General features: G+C 52.1%; 1 protein-coding gene across 1 annotated transcript; it reads left to right on the top strand.

Moving 5' to 3' along the window:
- Positions 1 to 6,532: 6,532 nt before the first annotated feature.
- LOC115271249 (tripartite motif-containing protein 5-like) lies at positions 6,533 to 10,867 on the top strand. Its single transcript, XM_029912176.1, has 3 exons — positions 6,533 to 6,724; positions 7,666 to 7,918; positions 10,422 to 10,867. The coding sequence occupies exons 1-3, from the start codon at positions 6,533 to 6,535 to the stop codon at positions 10,865 to 10,867; spliced, it is 891 nt and encodes a 296-aa protein (XP_029768036.1).
- The last annotated feature ends 1,634 nt before the right edge of the window (positions 10,868 to 12,501 follow it).

Below are 12,501 nucleotides of genomic sequence, written 5' to 3'. Positions count from 1 at the left end.
CCCCCCCAGAGGGACCTGCCAGGGGGCCAGGTGAGCCCAGCAGTGCTTACCTGGAGCGGCTCTCAGGAAGCATGCAGCAGGCAGGTCCCTCCCAGTCCCTCTGGCCCCTTCCTAGGGTCGGGTCGAGGGGAGGGGGGGAGAGGCGGGGGGAGCTCTCTGCCCGGCGACAGCTGCCTGCTGCCGGAGTCTACAGGCCCCGCCCCGCTGCAGCACGCAGGGGAGTGAGACCTCCCTGCCTCTCTGTGTGCCGGGGCAGGGGGAGGGCTGCGCTCTGCAGGCTCCTGCCGGCCAGGTGGGGGGCCCCGTGGGCTGGCGCCGCCGTGCCGGGAGCTCTCAGCTGCGCGCTGCCCCAGGGCCCAGGGAGGAAAGGTGAGTGGCGCCGGTGGCGCCGGCTTGCCGCAGTTCCCCCAGCGCGGCTGCCCTGTCCTCCTTTTGGGTCTTTAAATAGCCGTCCGGGGGGAAATCCCGGACATTTTTAGCTTTTTACAAATTCCCCCGGACGGCTATTTAAAGACCCAAAAGCCGGACATGTCCGGGGAAACCCGGACGGATGGTAACCCTACAGTGAAACCCAGTATGGAAGGAGGCTGCCAGTGGCTCCCAGAGGAGGGCAGGGACTGGGGTCAGTGGTGTGGCTTCAGTTTAAGAATCCCTCCCTTGGTGCTGACAATCTTGCTGACTCCACCCAGTATCTAATCTTCTGTTTCTGGTTTCCTCCACTGGGTGACAGCACCCTACCGATAAGGTTGAGACAAGCTTATGTTTAACAGCTGGTCTTTTAAGTGCTATATAATCAAAATGCTGCTGTGGGTTGTCTTGAAAACTGCTGTGCCTTCTGCAGGTCTGGGGTAGTGTTAATGATTCAAATGTAAAGTTATCTGAGTAAGGGCTTACCAGGAGGCAGGGCCCCACTCCCTCAAAAAAGTGACAGTAACATTTTCTGGTTATAATATTTTTGCACAAACTTGGGGTTCAGCCTATTGCTCTGATTCTACCCAAGCTTATCTCAGCTGCTGAGGATTGATCTCAGCTAATGCCTGGCACCCAGTGCCCCCTTGGGGAAGCAATACTGTAAAAGTTAATAATTGTTAAAGTTAGCTCCGGCTAGTAACTGTCTCAAGCCTGGGTGTTGGTGCTGCAGAGACATGTGCAGCAGGGCTGCTGCTCTGTCACAGGAGAGTGTGTAGAAGCACAGCTGGTGTTAGTCACTGGGTAGCTCAAGGCAACATGCTGCAGGGATCAGAGAAGAGCAATTACCTAGGGTATGTCTACACTACGAGAGTAGTTCGATTTTACTTAAATCGAATTTGTGGAACCGATATTACAAAGTCGAACATGTGTATCCACACTAAGGACAGTAATTCGACTTTGTGAGTCCACACTAATGGGGCAAGCGTCGACATTGGAAGCGGTGCACTGTGGGCAGCTATCCCACAGTTCCCGCAGTCCCCGTTGCCCATTGGAATTCTGGGTCGAGCCTCCAATGCCTGCTGGGGCAAAAAATATGTCGAGGGTGGTTTTGGGTAACTGTCATCATTCAACCGTCACTCCCGCCCTCCCTCCCTGAAAGCGCCGGCAGGCTATCAGTTCGCGCACTTTTCTGGTGAGTGACAGCGCGGACGCCACAGCACTGCGAGCATGGAGCCCGCTGTGACCATCGCTGCAGTTATGGCTGTTGTCAACTCCTCGCACCTTATCATCCACCTTTTTCAGAGTCGGATGCTGAGAAATCGAGCGAGGAGGCTACGGCAGCGCGGTGAAGACATTAAGTCTGAGAGGGGCACAGACCTCTCACAAAGCATGGGACCCCGCGCTGTGAACATCATAGTGGCAATGGGTCATGTTGATGCTGTGGAATGGCGATTCTGGGCCCGGGAAACAAGCACGGACTGGTGAGACCGCATAGTGTTGCAGGTCTGGGATGAATCACAGTGGCTGCGAAACTTTAGGATGCGTAAGGGAACTTTCCTGGAACTTTGTGAGTTGCTGTCCCCTGCCCTTTAGCGCAAGGACACCCAGATGCGAGCAGCCCTGACTGTCCAGAAGCGAGTGGCCATAGCCCTCTGGAAGCTTGCAACGCCAGACCGCTACCGGTCAGTCGTGAACCACTTTGGCGTGGGCAAATCTACCGTGGGGGTTGCTGTGATGCAAGTAGCCAACGCAATCATTGAGCTACTGCTGTCAAAGGTAGTGACCCTTGGAAACGTGCAGGTCATCATAGATGGCTTCGCTGCGATGGGATTCCCAAACTGCGGTGGGGCTATAGATGGAACTCACATCCCTATCCTGGGACCGGACCACCAGGCCAGCCAGTACATTAACCGAAAGGGCTACTTTTCAATGGTGCTGCAAGCACTGGTGGACCATAGGGGACGTTTTACAAACATCAACGTCGGATGGCAGGGCAAGGTTCATGACGCTCGGGTTTTCAGGAACTCTGGTCTGTTTAGACGGCTGCAGGAAGGTATTTACTTCCCGGACCACAAAATAACTGTTGGGGATGTGGAGATGCCTATAGTGATCCTCGGGGACCCAGCCTACCCGCTAATGCCCTGGCTCACGAAGCCCTATACAGGCGCCCTGGACACTGAAAAAGAACTCTTCAACTACCGTCTGAGCAAGTGCAGAATGGTGGTGGAGTGTGCTTTTGGACGTCTCAAGGGGAGATGGAGAAGCTTACTGACTTGCTCTGATCTCAGCGAAACCAATATCCCCATTGTTATTGCAGCTTGCTGTGTGCTCCACAATCTGTGTGAGAGCAAGGGGGAGACCTTTATGGCGGGGTGGGAGGTTGAGGCAAATAGCCTGGCTGCTGATTATGCCCAGCCTGACAGCCGTGCGATTAGAAGAGCCCAGCGGGACGCGCTGTGCATCCGGGAGGCTTTGAAAGCTAGGTTCCTCAGTGAGCAGGGTAACCTGTGACTATTAAGTTTGTTTAAAGAGAAGCTGAACCTGCCCCCGTTTCTTTACCCACTTAATGTTGACTATCCTCTGCAGTTACATACCCCGTTCACCCCCTTCCAACACACATTTAAAAAGAAAATAAATGGAACTTTGTTAATTAACACCGTTTTCTTTATTACGGATTTTGCGGTAAAGTGTTGAAACTGGGACGCAGACTGTGGTGGGGAGCGGGTGTAGTGATGGAAAGGACGCTTCTAAACTCGAGGAATGACAGGCTCCTGCTCCTAGAGTGGTCCGCAGTGGTGGACTGGTTGTTTCAACGGGGCCTGCCACCCCTCCTTTTCGGGACTCTGTGTGTGGGGGCTATGTGACTTTGTGGCGGGGGAGGACGGTTACAGATCCCCTGCTGCGTGGCTCTGTCATCCAGGCTAAGGACCGCTGCATAAGATCTCTAATCACCCTCCCCCTGCCACAAAGTCACATAGCCCCCCCCCCAGAACATGAAAACCACCTCCCAGACTGACCAGGGTGCCTAGTGACTGCAATGTGTGTGTGACCTTCTGCTGAACCTGCCCCCGTGTCTGTACCCTGGTAAAGGTGACTGTCCTCTCCAATTACCAACCCCCTTCCCCCCCTTCAAACACACTCTCCTCTAAAAGAACATGACGGAAACAGTAATTAACAGAAACGTATTTTTTATTAGCAACTACACAGTTAGGGGATGAAACTGGGACGGGGGCTTGGGTGAGGCGGGAAGGAAAGGACTTATCAAATTTTTGGGAATGAGAGCCTTTTGGTACTTGAGCAATCTGCAGGGGTGGAGTGACAGTTTTCACGGCCCCTGCCGCCCCTCCTTCTTGGGACTTTGGGTGAGGGGGTATGGGACTTTGTGGCGGGGGAGGGCGGTTAGAGAGAGACTGCAGCGGGGCTCTGTCCTCCTGCCTCCGGCCCTGCAGAACATCCAGAAGGCGCCGGAGCGTGTCCGTTTGCTCCCTCATTAGTGCAAGCAGCGTTTGAGTCGCCTGCTGGTCTTCCTGCCGCCACCTCTCCTCCCGTTGGCTGTGTGCTCGCTGGTATTGCGACATGTTCTCCGTCCACTGGGTCTGCTGGGCCACCTCGACTCGGGAGCAGCCCATAAGTTCTGAGAACATGTCGTCCCGTGTCCTTTTCTTTCTCCGCCTAATCTGCGCCAACCTCTGGGAGGGGGATGCCGGGGTAGGTCGGGAGACATTCGCAGCTGTGGGATGGGAAAAAGGGAGTGAATTCCTCACAAAGATACATTTTTGTGAACAATGAACATCGTCTTTCTCTGTGAAGAAGACCATGCACAGCACCTATTACATGCGCACTCAGGACAAGGTCGAATTTTCGGCCTTCGCATTCAGTGCCTGAGGTCTTGCAGTGGAGATCAGACAAGCGGGGCAGGACAGCGGAATTCGGGTAGCAGGCTGACATGGTAAGCCGTAGACTTTTGGCTGCTTAAAACTTAATTTATAGCAGTGCCGTCCTTTCACGTTCAAAGCAATGCTCCTAGCGTTGGCCAGTTCCTGCTGCCGGCAATCCGGCAAGCATGAACTCTGCCCCTGTCCCACCCCCTCGTGGCTGTCCCAGGGAAAGATCCCTGTATGCTGCCCCTCTCCCGCCTCCACCACGTGGCTGTAAACCGCCGGTTACAGTTATGTAAAGGAACAGGCAAGCAGTCCCAATACTAACATTGCCCTAATTCAAAGCAGGTCACCATGAGCGACATCACTCTGATGAGGATTTCTGACACAGAGAAAGACCGCATGCTGCGTGAAAGCCAGCAAAAACCAGGGCCGTATGCTGCCATGCTCTGCGAGGCAATGATCCCAGAGTACTTGATGATAGCCTGGTGCGGACAAGTTTCCTACCACGGATGACGCAATAAGGCCGCTCTCCCCAGGAACCTGATGCAAAGGCTTTCCAATTACCTCCAGGAGAGCTTCGTGGAGATGTCCCATGAGGATTTCAGCTCTATCCCCGGACATATAGACCTTATTTTCCAGTAGCTGCACTGCCAAGGACTAAAACGTTAAGCGCCTAGGGCAAACTAATCATGAAAAACCCATTGTTAATATTCCTGTTCTGTTCAAAATAAATGTTTACATGTTTAAAACACTTACCGACTGATCTTTCCCCTGATTCAGGGTCTGGGTTAATGCCTGGGGAGGGTTGGTAGGGGATCTCCGTCAGGGTGATGAAGAGATCCTGGCTGTCGGGGAAATCAGCATTGTAAGTGCTGTCGACTGCTTCGTCCTCCTCATCTCCTTCCTCATCTTCCCCGTCCGCTAACATCTCCGAGGAAGCAGCCGTCGACAATATCCCATCCTCAGAGTCCACGGTCAGTGGTGGGGTAGTGGTGGCGGCCGCACCTAGAATGGAATGCAGTGCCTCGTAGAAATGGCATGTCTGGGGCTGGGATCCGGAGCGTCCGTTTGCCGCTTTGGTCTTCTGGTAGCCTTGTCTCAGGTCCTTGATTTTCACGCAGCACTGCATTGCATCCCGGCTGTATCCTCTCTCTGTCATGACTTTTGAGATCTTCTCATAGATCTTCGCATTCCATTTCTTGGAGCGCAGCTCCGAAAGCACGGACTCATCGCCCCACACAGCGATCAGATCCAAGACTTCCCGATCAGTCCATGCTGGGGCCCTCTTTCTATTCTGAGATTGCATGGTCACCTCTGCTGGAGAGCTCTGCATCGTTGCCAGTGCTGCTGAGCTCGCCACGATGTCCAAACAGGAAATGAGATTCAAACTGGCCAGACAGGAAAAGGAATTCAAATTTTCCCGGGGCTTTTCCTGTGTGGCTGGTCAGAGCATCCGAGCTCGGACTGCTGTCCGGAGCGTCAACAGGGTGGTGCACTGTGGGATAGCTCTCAGAGCTATTAGCGTCGAATTCCATCCACACCTACCCTAATTCGACATGGTCATGTCGAATTTAGCGCTACTCCCCTCGTTGGGGAGGAGTACAGAAATCGAATTAAAGAGACCTCTATGTCGAACTAAATAGCTTCGTTGTGTGGACGGGTGCAGGGTTAATTCGATTTAACGCTGCTAAATTCGACATAACCTCCTAGTGTAGACCAGGCCCTAGAGACTTTAACTTGGAGTCCTTTCCTTAGCGAAGTACTGAGGTTGCCTATCTGCTGTGCGCTATTACCCTGTCTGCCTCGGGAAATGGGCTTCTGTTGGAAACTTTGTCTGAAGGGCAGAGCTTTTTCTTTAACAGCCAATATTTCAAAGTTCTCTAAAATCCATGTGTATCCTTTAAATATTGCTGTGTCATATGAGGGCCAGGGGAGAGTTAGTGGTTCAAGTTGTGGTCATTTGGTGAAGGCATTGCTCAGATATAGCTCTCCCTCAGCAACAAAGAGCTGATTGTCACAAAGTGCTCTAAAATATATATATATATGAGGCTCCAATAACCTACAGAAGGTCAATAAACTTTTCTCACCTGTTCTCTCCATCTCACCCCATTTCACTTTCCCACCTACTCTGTGACACCCCTCACCCCCACCTTCACCCCCATTCCCTCACCTCATTCTGTGCATGTGAAGAGCTGATCCAAGCAGCAAGGGGACCAGCCATCAACCAGACACAAACAGCCATGGCCTCAGCAGCTCCCCTAGAGAAAGTGATAGAAGAAGCCGCTTGTTCCATCTGCCTGGAGTATCTGACAGAGCCGGTGACCATAGACTGTGGGCACAACTTCTGCCGAGCCTGCATCACCCAGTACAGTGAGCAAAGGGAGCCTGAATCAGGCACAAAGATGATGGGCAGTAAGTTCTATGGGCTCATAGTGCCTGGGCACCAGGAATATTCCTGGCCTGGCTCCAGCAAACTTTGAGGCTGGGTGTCTCCCTCAGCCCCGCCTTCTGCCCCCAGGTGCTCCCCCCTCCCCAGGTGATTTAAAACAGCCCAGGGCCCCCACCCACCACCAGCAGCACAGCGGAGCTGAGTGGCTTCCTGCCTGCTTGCTCCACATGGCTGCTGGCCTCTCCCTGCGGCCCCTGGGCTGGGTGGGTCTGTGTCACGCCCCAATTACCCCTGTGGCCAATAGGAAGCTGCAGGGGCAGTGCCTGAGGGTAGGAGCACACGGAGGGCCCCTGGCCCATCCTGCCTAGGAGCCCAGGGCAAATGCTACACTCCTTACCCCCTCCCAAAGCCTGCACCTGTACCCCTTTTCCACAGCCCCCTCCTGCCCCCAAACTTTGTCCCAGAGCCTTCACCCCCTCCCATCCCCAAACTCTGTCCCAGAGCCTGCACCCCCAGTCTGGAGCCTGCACCCAGCACCCAAACTCTGTCCCAGAGCCTGCACCCCCACCCCCTTCCCACACACCCCATCTGCCCCCAAACTCCCTCCCAGAGCCTGCACCCCTCACCCCCTCCTAAACCCCCCCTTGCCCCACCCCAGAGCCTGCACCCAGCACCCAAACTCTGTTCCCAAGCCTGCACCCCCTCCCATCCCCAAACTCCTTCCTAGAGCCTGCACCCCCAGCCTAGAGCCTGCACCCCCAGCCCAGAGCCTGCACCTTTCACCCCCTCCTGCACCCCAATCCCCTGCCCCAGCCCAGGGCCTGCACCCTAGACCTCCTCCCCCAACCCAAACTCCCTCCCAGAGCTTTAGGCAGGTGGGGGGTGGAGTTGGGGGAGGGGAGGGCAGGTTCTGGGCATCAAATTTTCTACAAAACTGCCGCCCCTGCAAAGATCCCCTGTCCCCAGTGCTGAGCGCTGTTCCAGGAAGGGAAACTCCAGCACAACAGGCAGCTCGCTGATATTGTAGAGAACATCAAACAATTGGGATTAAAGTCAGGGAATGCACAGAAGGAGAATCTTTGTGAGAGACATGAGGAGAAGCTCCAACTCTTCTGTGAGGAGGATGGAGAAGCCATCTGTGTGGTTTGCAGGATGTCCCGGGCTCACCGAGTTTACACAGTAGTCTCCATACAGGAGGCTGCCCAGCATTACAAGATGAGAATTACTGCTGCTCTTGGTGAAGTAACCCCTTAAAGGCCCCATTGTGTTTCTCCCCAGAGCCAGCTGCTGGGGGCTGAGTGGGAACTCACATGGCTTAAGGGAGGTGGATCCAGGTGCTGCCAGAGTGGACAGTGAAGGGTCCGGCTCCCTCCCCCAACCCCTGCCAGACAGGTAGTGAAGAGTGGAGCCAGCCGTGTCCATCTCTGTGCCAGGCTGGGCATCCAGTGCCAGGTGACCACATCCACCTTAGAGCACCTGAGTGGGGGAAACCAGGGCTTGTGCCCTTCCCTCTTCAGTGTGTGGGTGAGGCCGGGGGGGTTGGCTCAGACAGTGGGTTTGGGGCTTGTTGGCACCTTTGCGACATCAGGAAGGTGGCACCATGGATTCTGCATTACATGGATGTCTCCCAGGGAAACACAGACATGTCCCAGTGTAGCTTTCCCCAGCCTAGGCAGGATGTGTGTGTGGCTTGTGGAGATCCATGAAGTTGTCTGAGGAGGGGCCAAATGGAGGGGAAGTGGAGCCTGTGGGGAGCAGGCAAAGGAGGGGGATCCAGTCAGTGTGGGACATAAGTAGCTTTGGCACTGAGATAAGTGACTTCCCCCAAACAAGGATCACCTGAGAGCTGAGGCAATGGGAGAAGGGACATAGAGAAATGTTATGTTTGGACTAGCAGAGAAGGCAATAGACAGACACAGGGAGCTGACAGGTAGACAGTTTCTGCTGTGGTGGCTTTATTGTTCAGCTGCAAATCTGAAACTAACATGAAAGCACCACTTTGCACTGGAAAGGGCGGAGTGCTCAAATATTTAAAGGAACAGTTCATCACATTCACCCACCCTGCTTTAAAAAACTTTCCAAACATGTATACATTGTTAATTACATGGCTAACATGAAACACTGTATAACCTAAGTAACAATTGAAGGTGGACTATTGCATACTTTTAAATGGCAAGGGATCATTCTTCTGTGGAACAGCAGCACTGTAACTAAACAATGTATAAGTTCAGGTGCACAGCTGAGTATTCTCTTGTGATGGTGGTGTGGCAGTGTCCTGAACTACAGGAACAGTCAATGGTAAGGAATCAACTGCATCTGGTATGTGATGTTTTGTGATTTGATGTGGACAGGAAACAGCTGAACTTCTAGCTATTGCAGGTCCTTATCTGCCCCCCATCACCGCACTACCTGAGCACCTCACAAACTTCAATGTGCTTAGCCTCACCATACTGCTGAGCAGAGACAACCTGTACCTGCTGATGGGGGAGGGCAGCTGATGTTACTGAGAATGCTCAGTAAAGCCAAGCAGCAAATGGGGGGGGGGGGGCTGACCCCATGTGCCCCCCATACAATGCCTCTGCTGCTGTGAGATGGGGGAAGGGCTGTTACCCCCATTTCAGAAAGGGGAAAGTCAGGGCCAGACAGAATAAGTGACTTGAGTGAGTTTACACAGAGCAGAGAATGGAACCTGAATCTGCTCAGGGTAACTTAGCGCCTTAGCTACTGGGCAATCTTTTTCCTCTGCAGACAGAACCTGGGAGAAGAGGATAAGGGGACAAACGGACACACACACACGCACAGAGTTTGTCTGATAATCATCTCACTGATTATCCCACAGTCACTAAGCCAGTCAGTGCAGAATCAGGTGATGTCACCAGTCCTTGATATGGTTCTTCAGGGAGTCTCTACTACCCCATGACTGGCTTTCTTTAGTTAGCCTCTGGCATTTAATTAGGCCTAGTGGTCTGCATCAGTGCCTTTGGGCTGTGTTTCTAGAGGCAGCCAGGTACAGGTACATCACCCCCTTTGCTGTCCAAGGCCTTTCTGCTCCACTTCTTTCTCTGTGCTCTCTCCAGACTGCTTGCCTGCAGGCAGGAGAGGCTCCCCTGCCCCTACAAACCTCTGCTCAGTATGGGGTTTGTAGGTCCCCTTACAAGTAGACTTAAGACTTCAAAAGCAGAGAAGGCGGATGATGTAGGAACACCTCCCAATGGCTGCAAAGGTGGATGAAGGCTGCAATGAAGGAGAGACCCCGGTCACCTCAGACCTCCTTGCCACCAGACACTGGTACCTCTTCCACCAAGATTTGTGTGGCTGCTGGTGTGCAATGGCTCCCGCACATTAAACTACTCATGCACAGCCTTCTTCACAGGAAGAACTTTTTTCCCAACTCCACCCATAAAAGTCCTTAGGCAATGGGTGAGTGGTGACAGGGACAGATGAAGTGATCACCAGGAGTCCCTAGTCACAGACCTACATTCAGGTGGTGACCGCAAGATGGTCATCACATGCCCCTGGACTGGGATAGAGGGGCATTTTTGGCAGCAGCAGTCACGACTGAGCAGGCCTTTTTAGGAACCCCTCTGTTCACCCCATATGGGGAAGAGGCTAGAGAAGGTGCCCCAAACATAGGCTATTCCACCGTACCTGACTGGATAATCATGTCCAGAGGGATCATGCCTAATGCAATTGAAAAATAAAAATGTTTCTTGCAATTTGGAATGTCTGTACCCTATTAGACGACTCAAAAAGTGAAAGACCCAAACGCAGAACAGCAATTGTCTCCCGAGAACTCTCGAGGTACAACATCGACATTGCTGCTCTCAGCGAAACAAGATATGCAGATGAAGGTCGTTTGAGGGAAGAGGTTGGCAGTTACACTTTCTTCTGGAAAGAAAAACCAGCAAGTGGCAGGCGAATAAACGGTGTTGGCTTTGCAATCAAGAACCTTCTAGTCAATTGCCTGACTGAGCTCCCCGTCGGCATCAACGAGTGCCTTATGACCCTCCACATCCAATTGGTCAATAAGTCATTTGCCACCATCATCAGTGCATGTGCACCAACACTTGATGCTGAGGAAGAGCAGAAAGAATCCTTCTACACTGACCTTGATAAAATTCTGTCATCCATTCCAAAAACAGATAAGATAATCCTCTTAGAGGACTTTAACTCAAGAGTTGGCTGAGATTGTAATGTATGGAGTAGCACCATTGGGAAGGAAGGAGTGGGCAAGACCAATTCCAAGGGCACTCTTCTACTTAGCAAATGCACAGAGCATGACATTGTGATCATAAACACAATCTTCAGACAACACAACGAGTCCAAAACAACTTGGTAATACCCCCGTTCAAAACAATAGCACCTCCTCAATTATGTCCTTGTAAGAACACAGGATCTAAGAGATGTCCAAATGACCCGTGTCATGAGAGGAGCTGATGATTGCTGGACTGACCACTGCCTGGTGAGATCAGTCTTGTCCATCAGGCAATATAACATCCAAAGACTTCAATCCTCAGTGCACCAAGAGAACTTTCAAGCACTCCTCAGTGAAAAACTGACCATATGCACACCTGGAAATGACAACACAAGTGTCGAAGAAGACTGGGAAGCCCTAAAACAGACCATCCATGAGGCTTATGAGGAATCCATTGGCCTTGCTACCCACCACCATCAGGACTGGTTTCACAACAACAACATGGAGATTACAGCCCTTTTGGACGAGAAGAGAAAAGCTTTCTGTGACTGGCAAAACCAACCACTATGCAGTCAGAAGCAGAGCTCTTTCCATCAGCTCAAAGCTGAAGTTCAAAGGAGGATCCGAGAAATCAAAAACAAATGATGGGAGGACAAAGCAAAAGAAATCCAAACATTCGCTGACAGACATGATTTGTGGAGCTTTGTTTGTGATACAAAAACCCTGTACGGACCAAGGTCATGTGGCCTCATGCCTCTGAGATCCGAAGATGGTAGTACCCTTCTTAAAGAGAAGGAATCCCTCAAAGAACACTGGAAGGAACACTACCAAAAGCTTCTAAATTGAGAATCGACTGTGACTGATGACATCATCGACTCCATCTCTCAGCACACAATCTGGGAAACTCTTGCCAACCCAGCAACACCTGAGGAGGTCTGCAAAGCAATTAAACAAATGAAGAACAATAAAGCACCAGGTCCTGATGGCATACCAGCTGAAATACTGAAAGTGGAGGGAGGCACAGTGACTAACAAGCTTCACTTGCTGCTCCTCAAAATCTGGTGCACCAAAGAAATCCCTGCTGACTTACATAATGCTAACATCGTCACCATTTTCAAGAAGGGAGACAGGGCCAACTGTGGCATCTATGGAGGCATTGCTCTCCTCTCCAACGCTGGGAAGATTCTTGCTAGAATCTCACTGAATCGCCTGCTCCCTCTTGCAGAAGAAGTACTTCCACAGTCCCAGTGTGGCTTCACATCACGAGGCACAACCGACATGATTTTTGCAGCCAGGCCAGGAAAAATGTCAAGAACACCAGGAGCTGTATATGGCCTTTATCGATCTGACCAAAGCCTTCGATTCTGTTAATTCTGTCAGGCTCGGTGGAAAGTCATATCAAAGTTTGGCTGGCCAAACAAATGTATCACCATTGTAAGACTCCTCCACGACCAGTGACTGCCTCCATCCTGTGCAGTGGCTCTCCCTCTGAGCCCTTTCTCATCCGAACTGGTGTAAAACAAGGCTGTGTACTGGCACCCACCGTCTTAGCAGCTATGAAGACAAAACTTAACCATCCTCTGAGAACCAGGAAAATAATATTTTTTTTTAAATCATCTTCCTCT

This window comes from Terrapene carolina, unplaced genomic scaffold (genome assembly GCF_002925995.2).
Source record: "Terrapene carolina triunguis isolate 2854851 unplaced genomic scaffold, T_m_triunguis-2.0 Scaffold192, whole genome shotgun sequence".
In the NCBI taxonomy this organism is placed as follows: domain Eukaryota; kingdom Metazoa; phylum Chordata; order Testudines; family Emydidae; genus Terrapene; species Terrapene triunguis.
The sequence above is the reverse complement of the archived record's forward strand: the minus strand, read 5'-3'. Positions and strand labels throughout refer to the sequence as shown.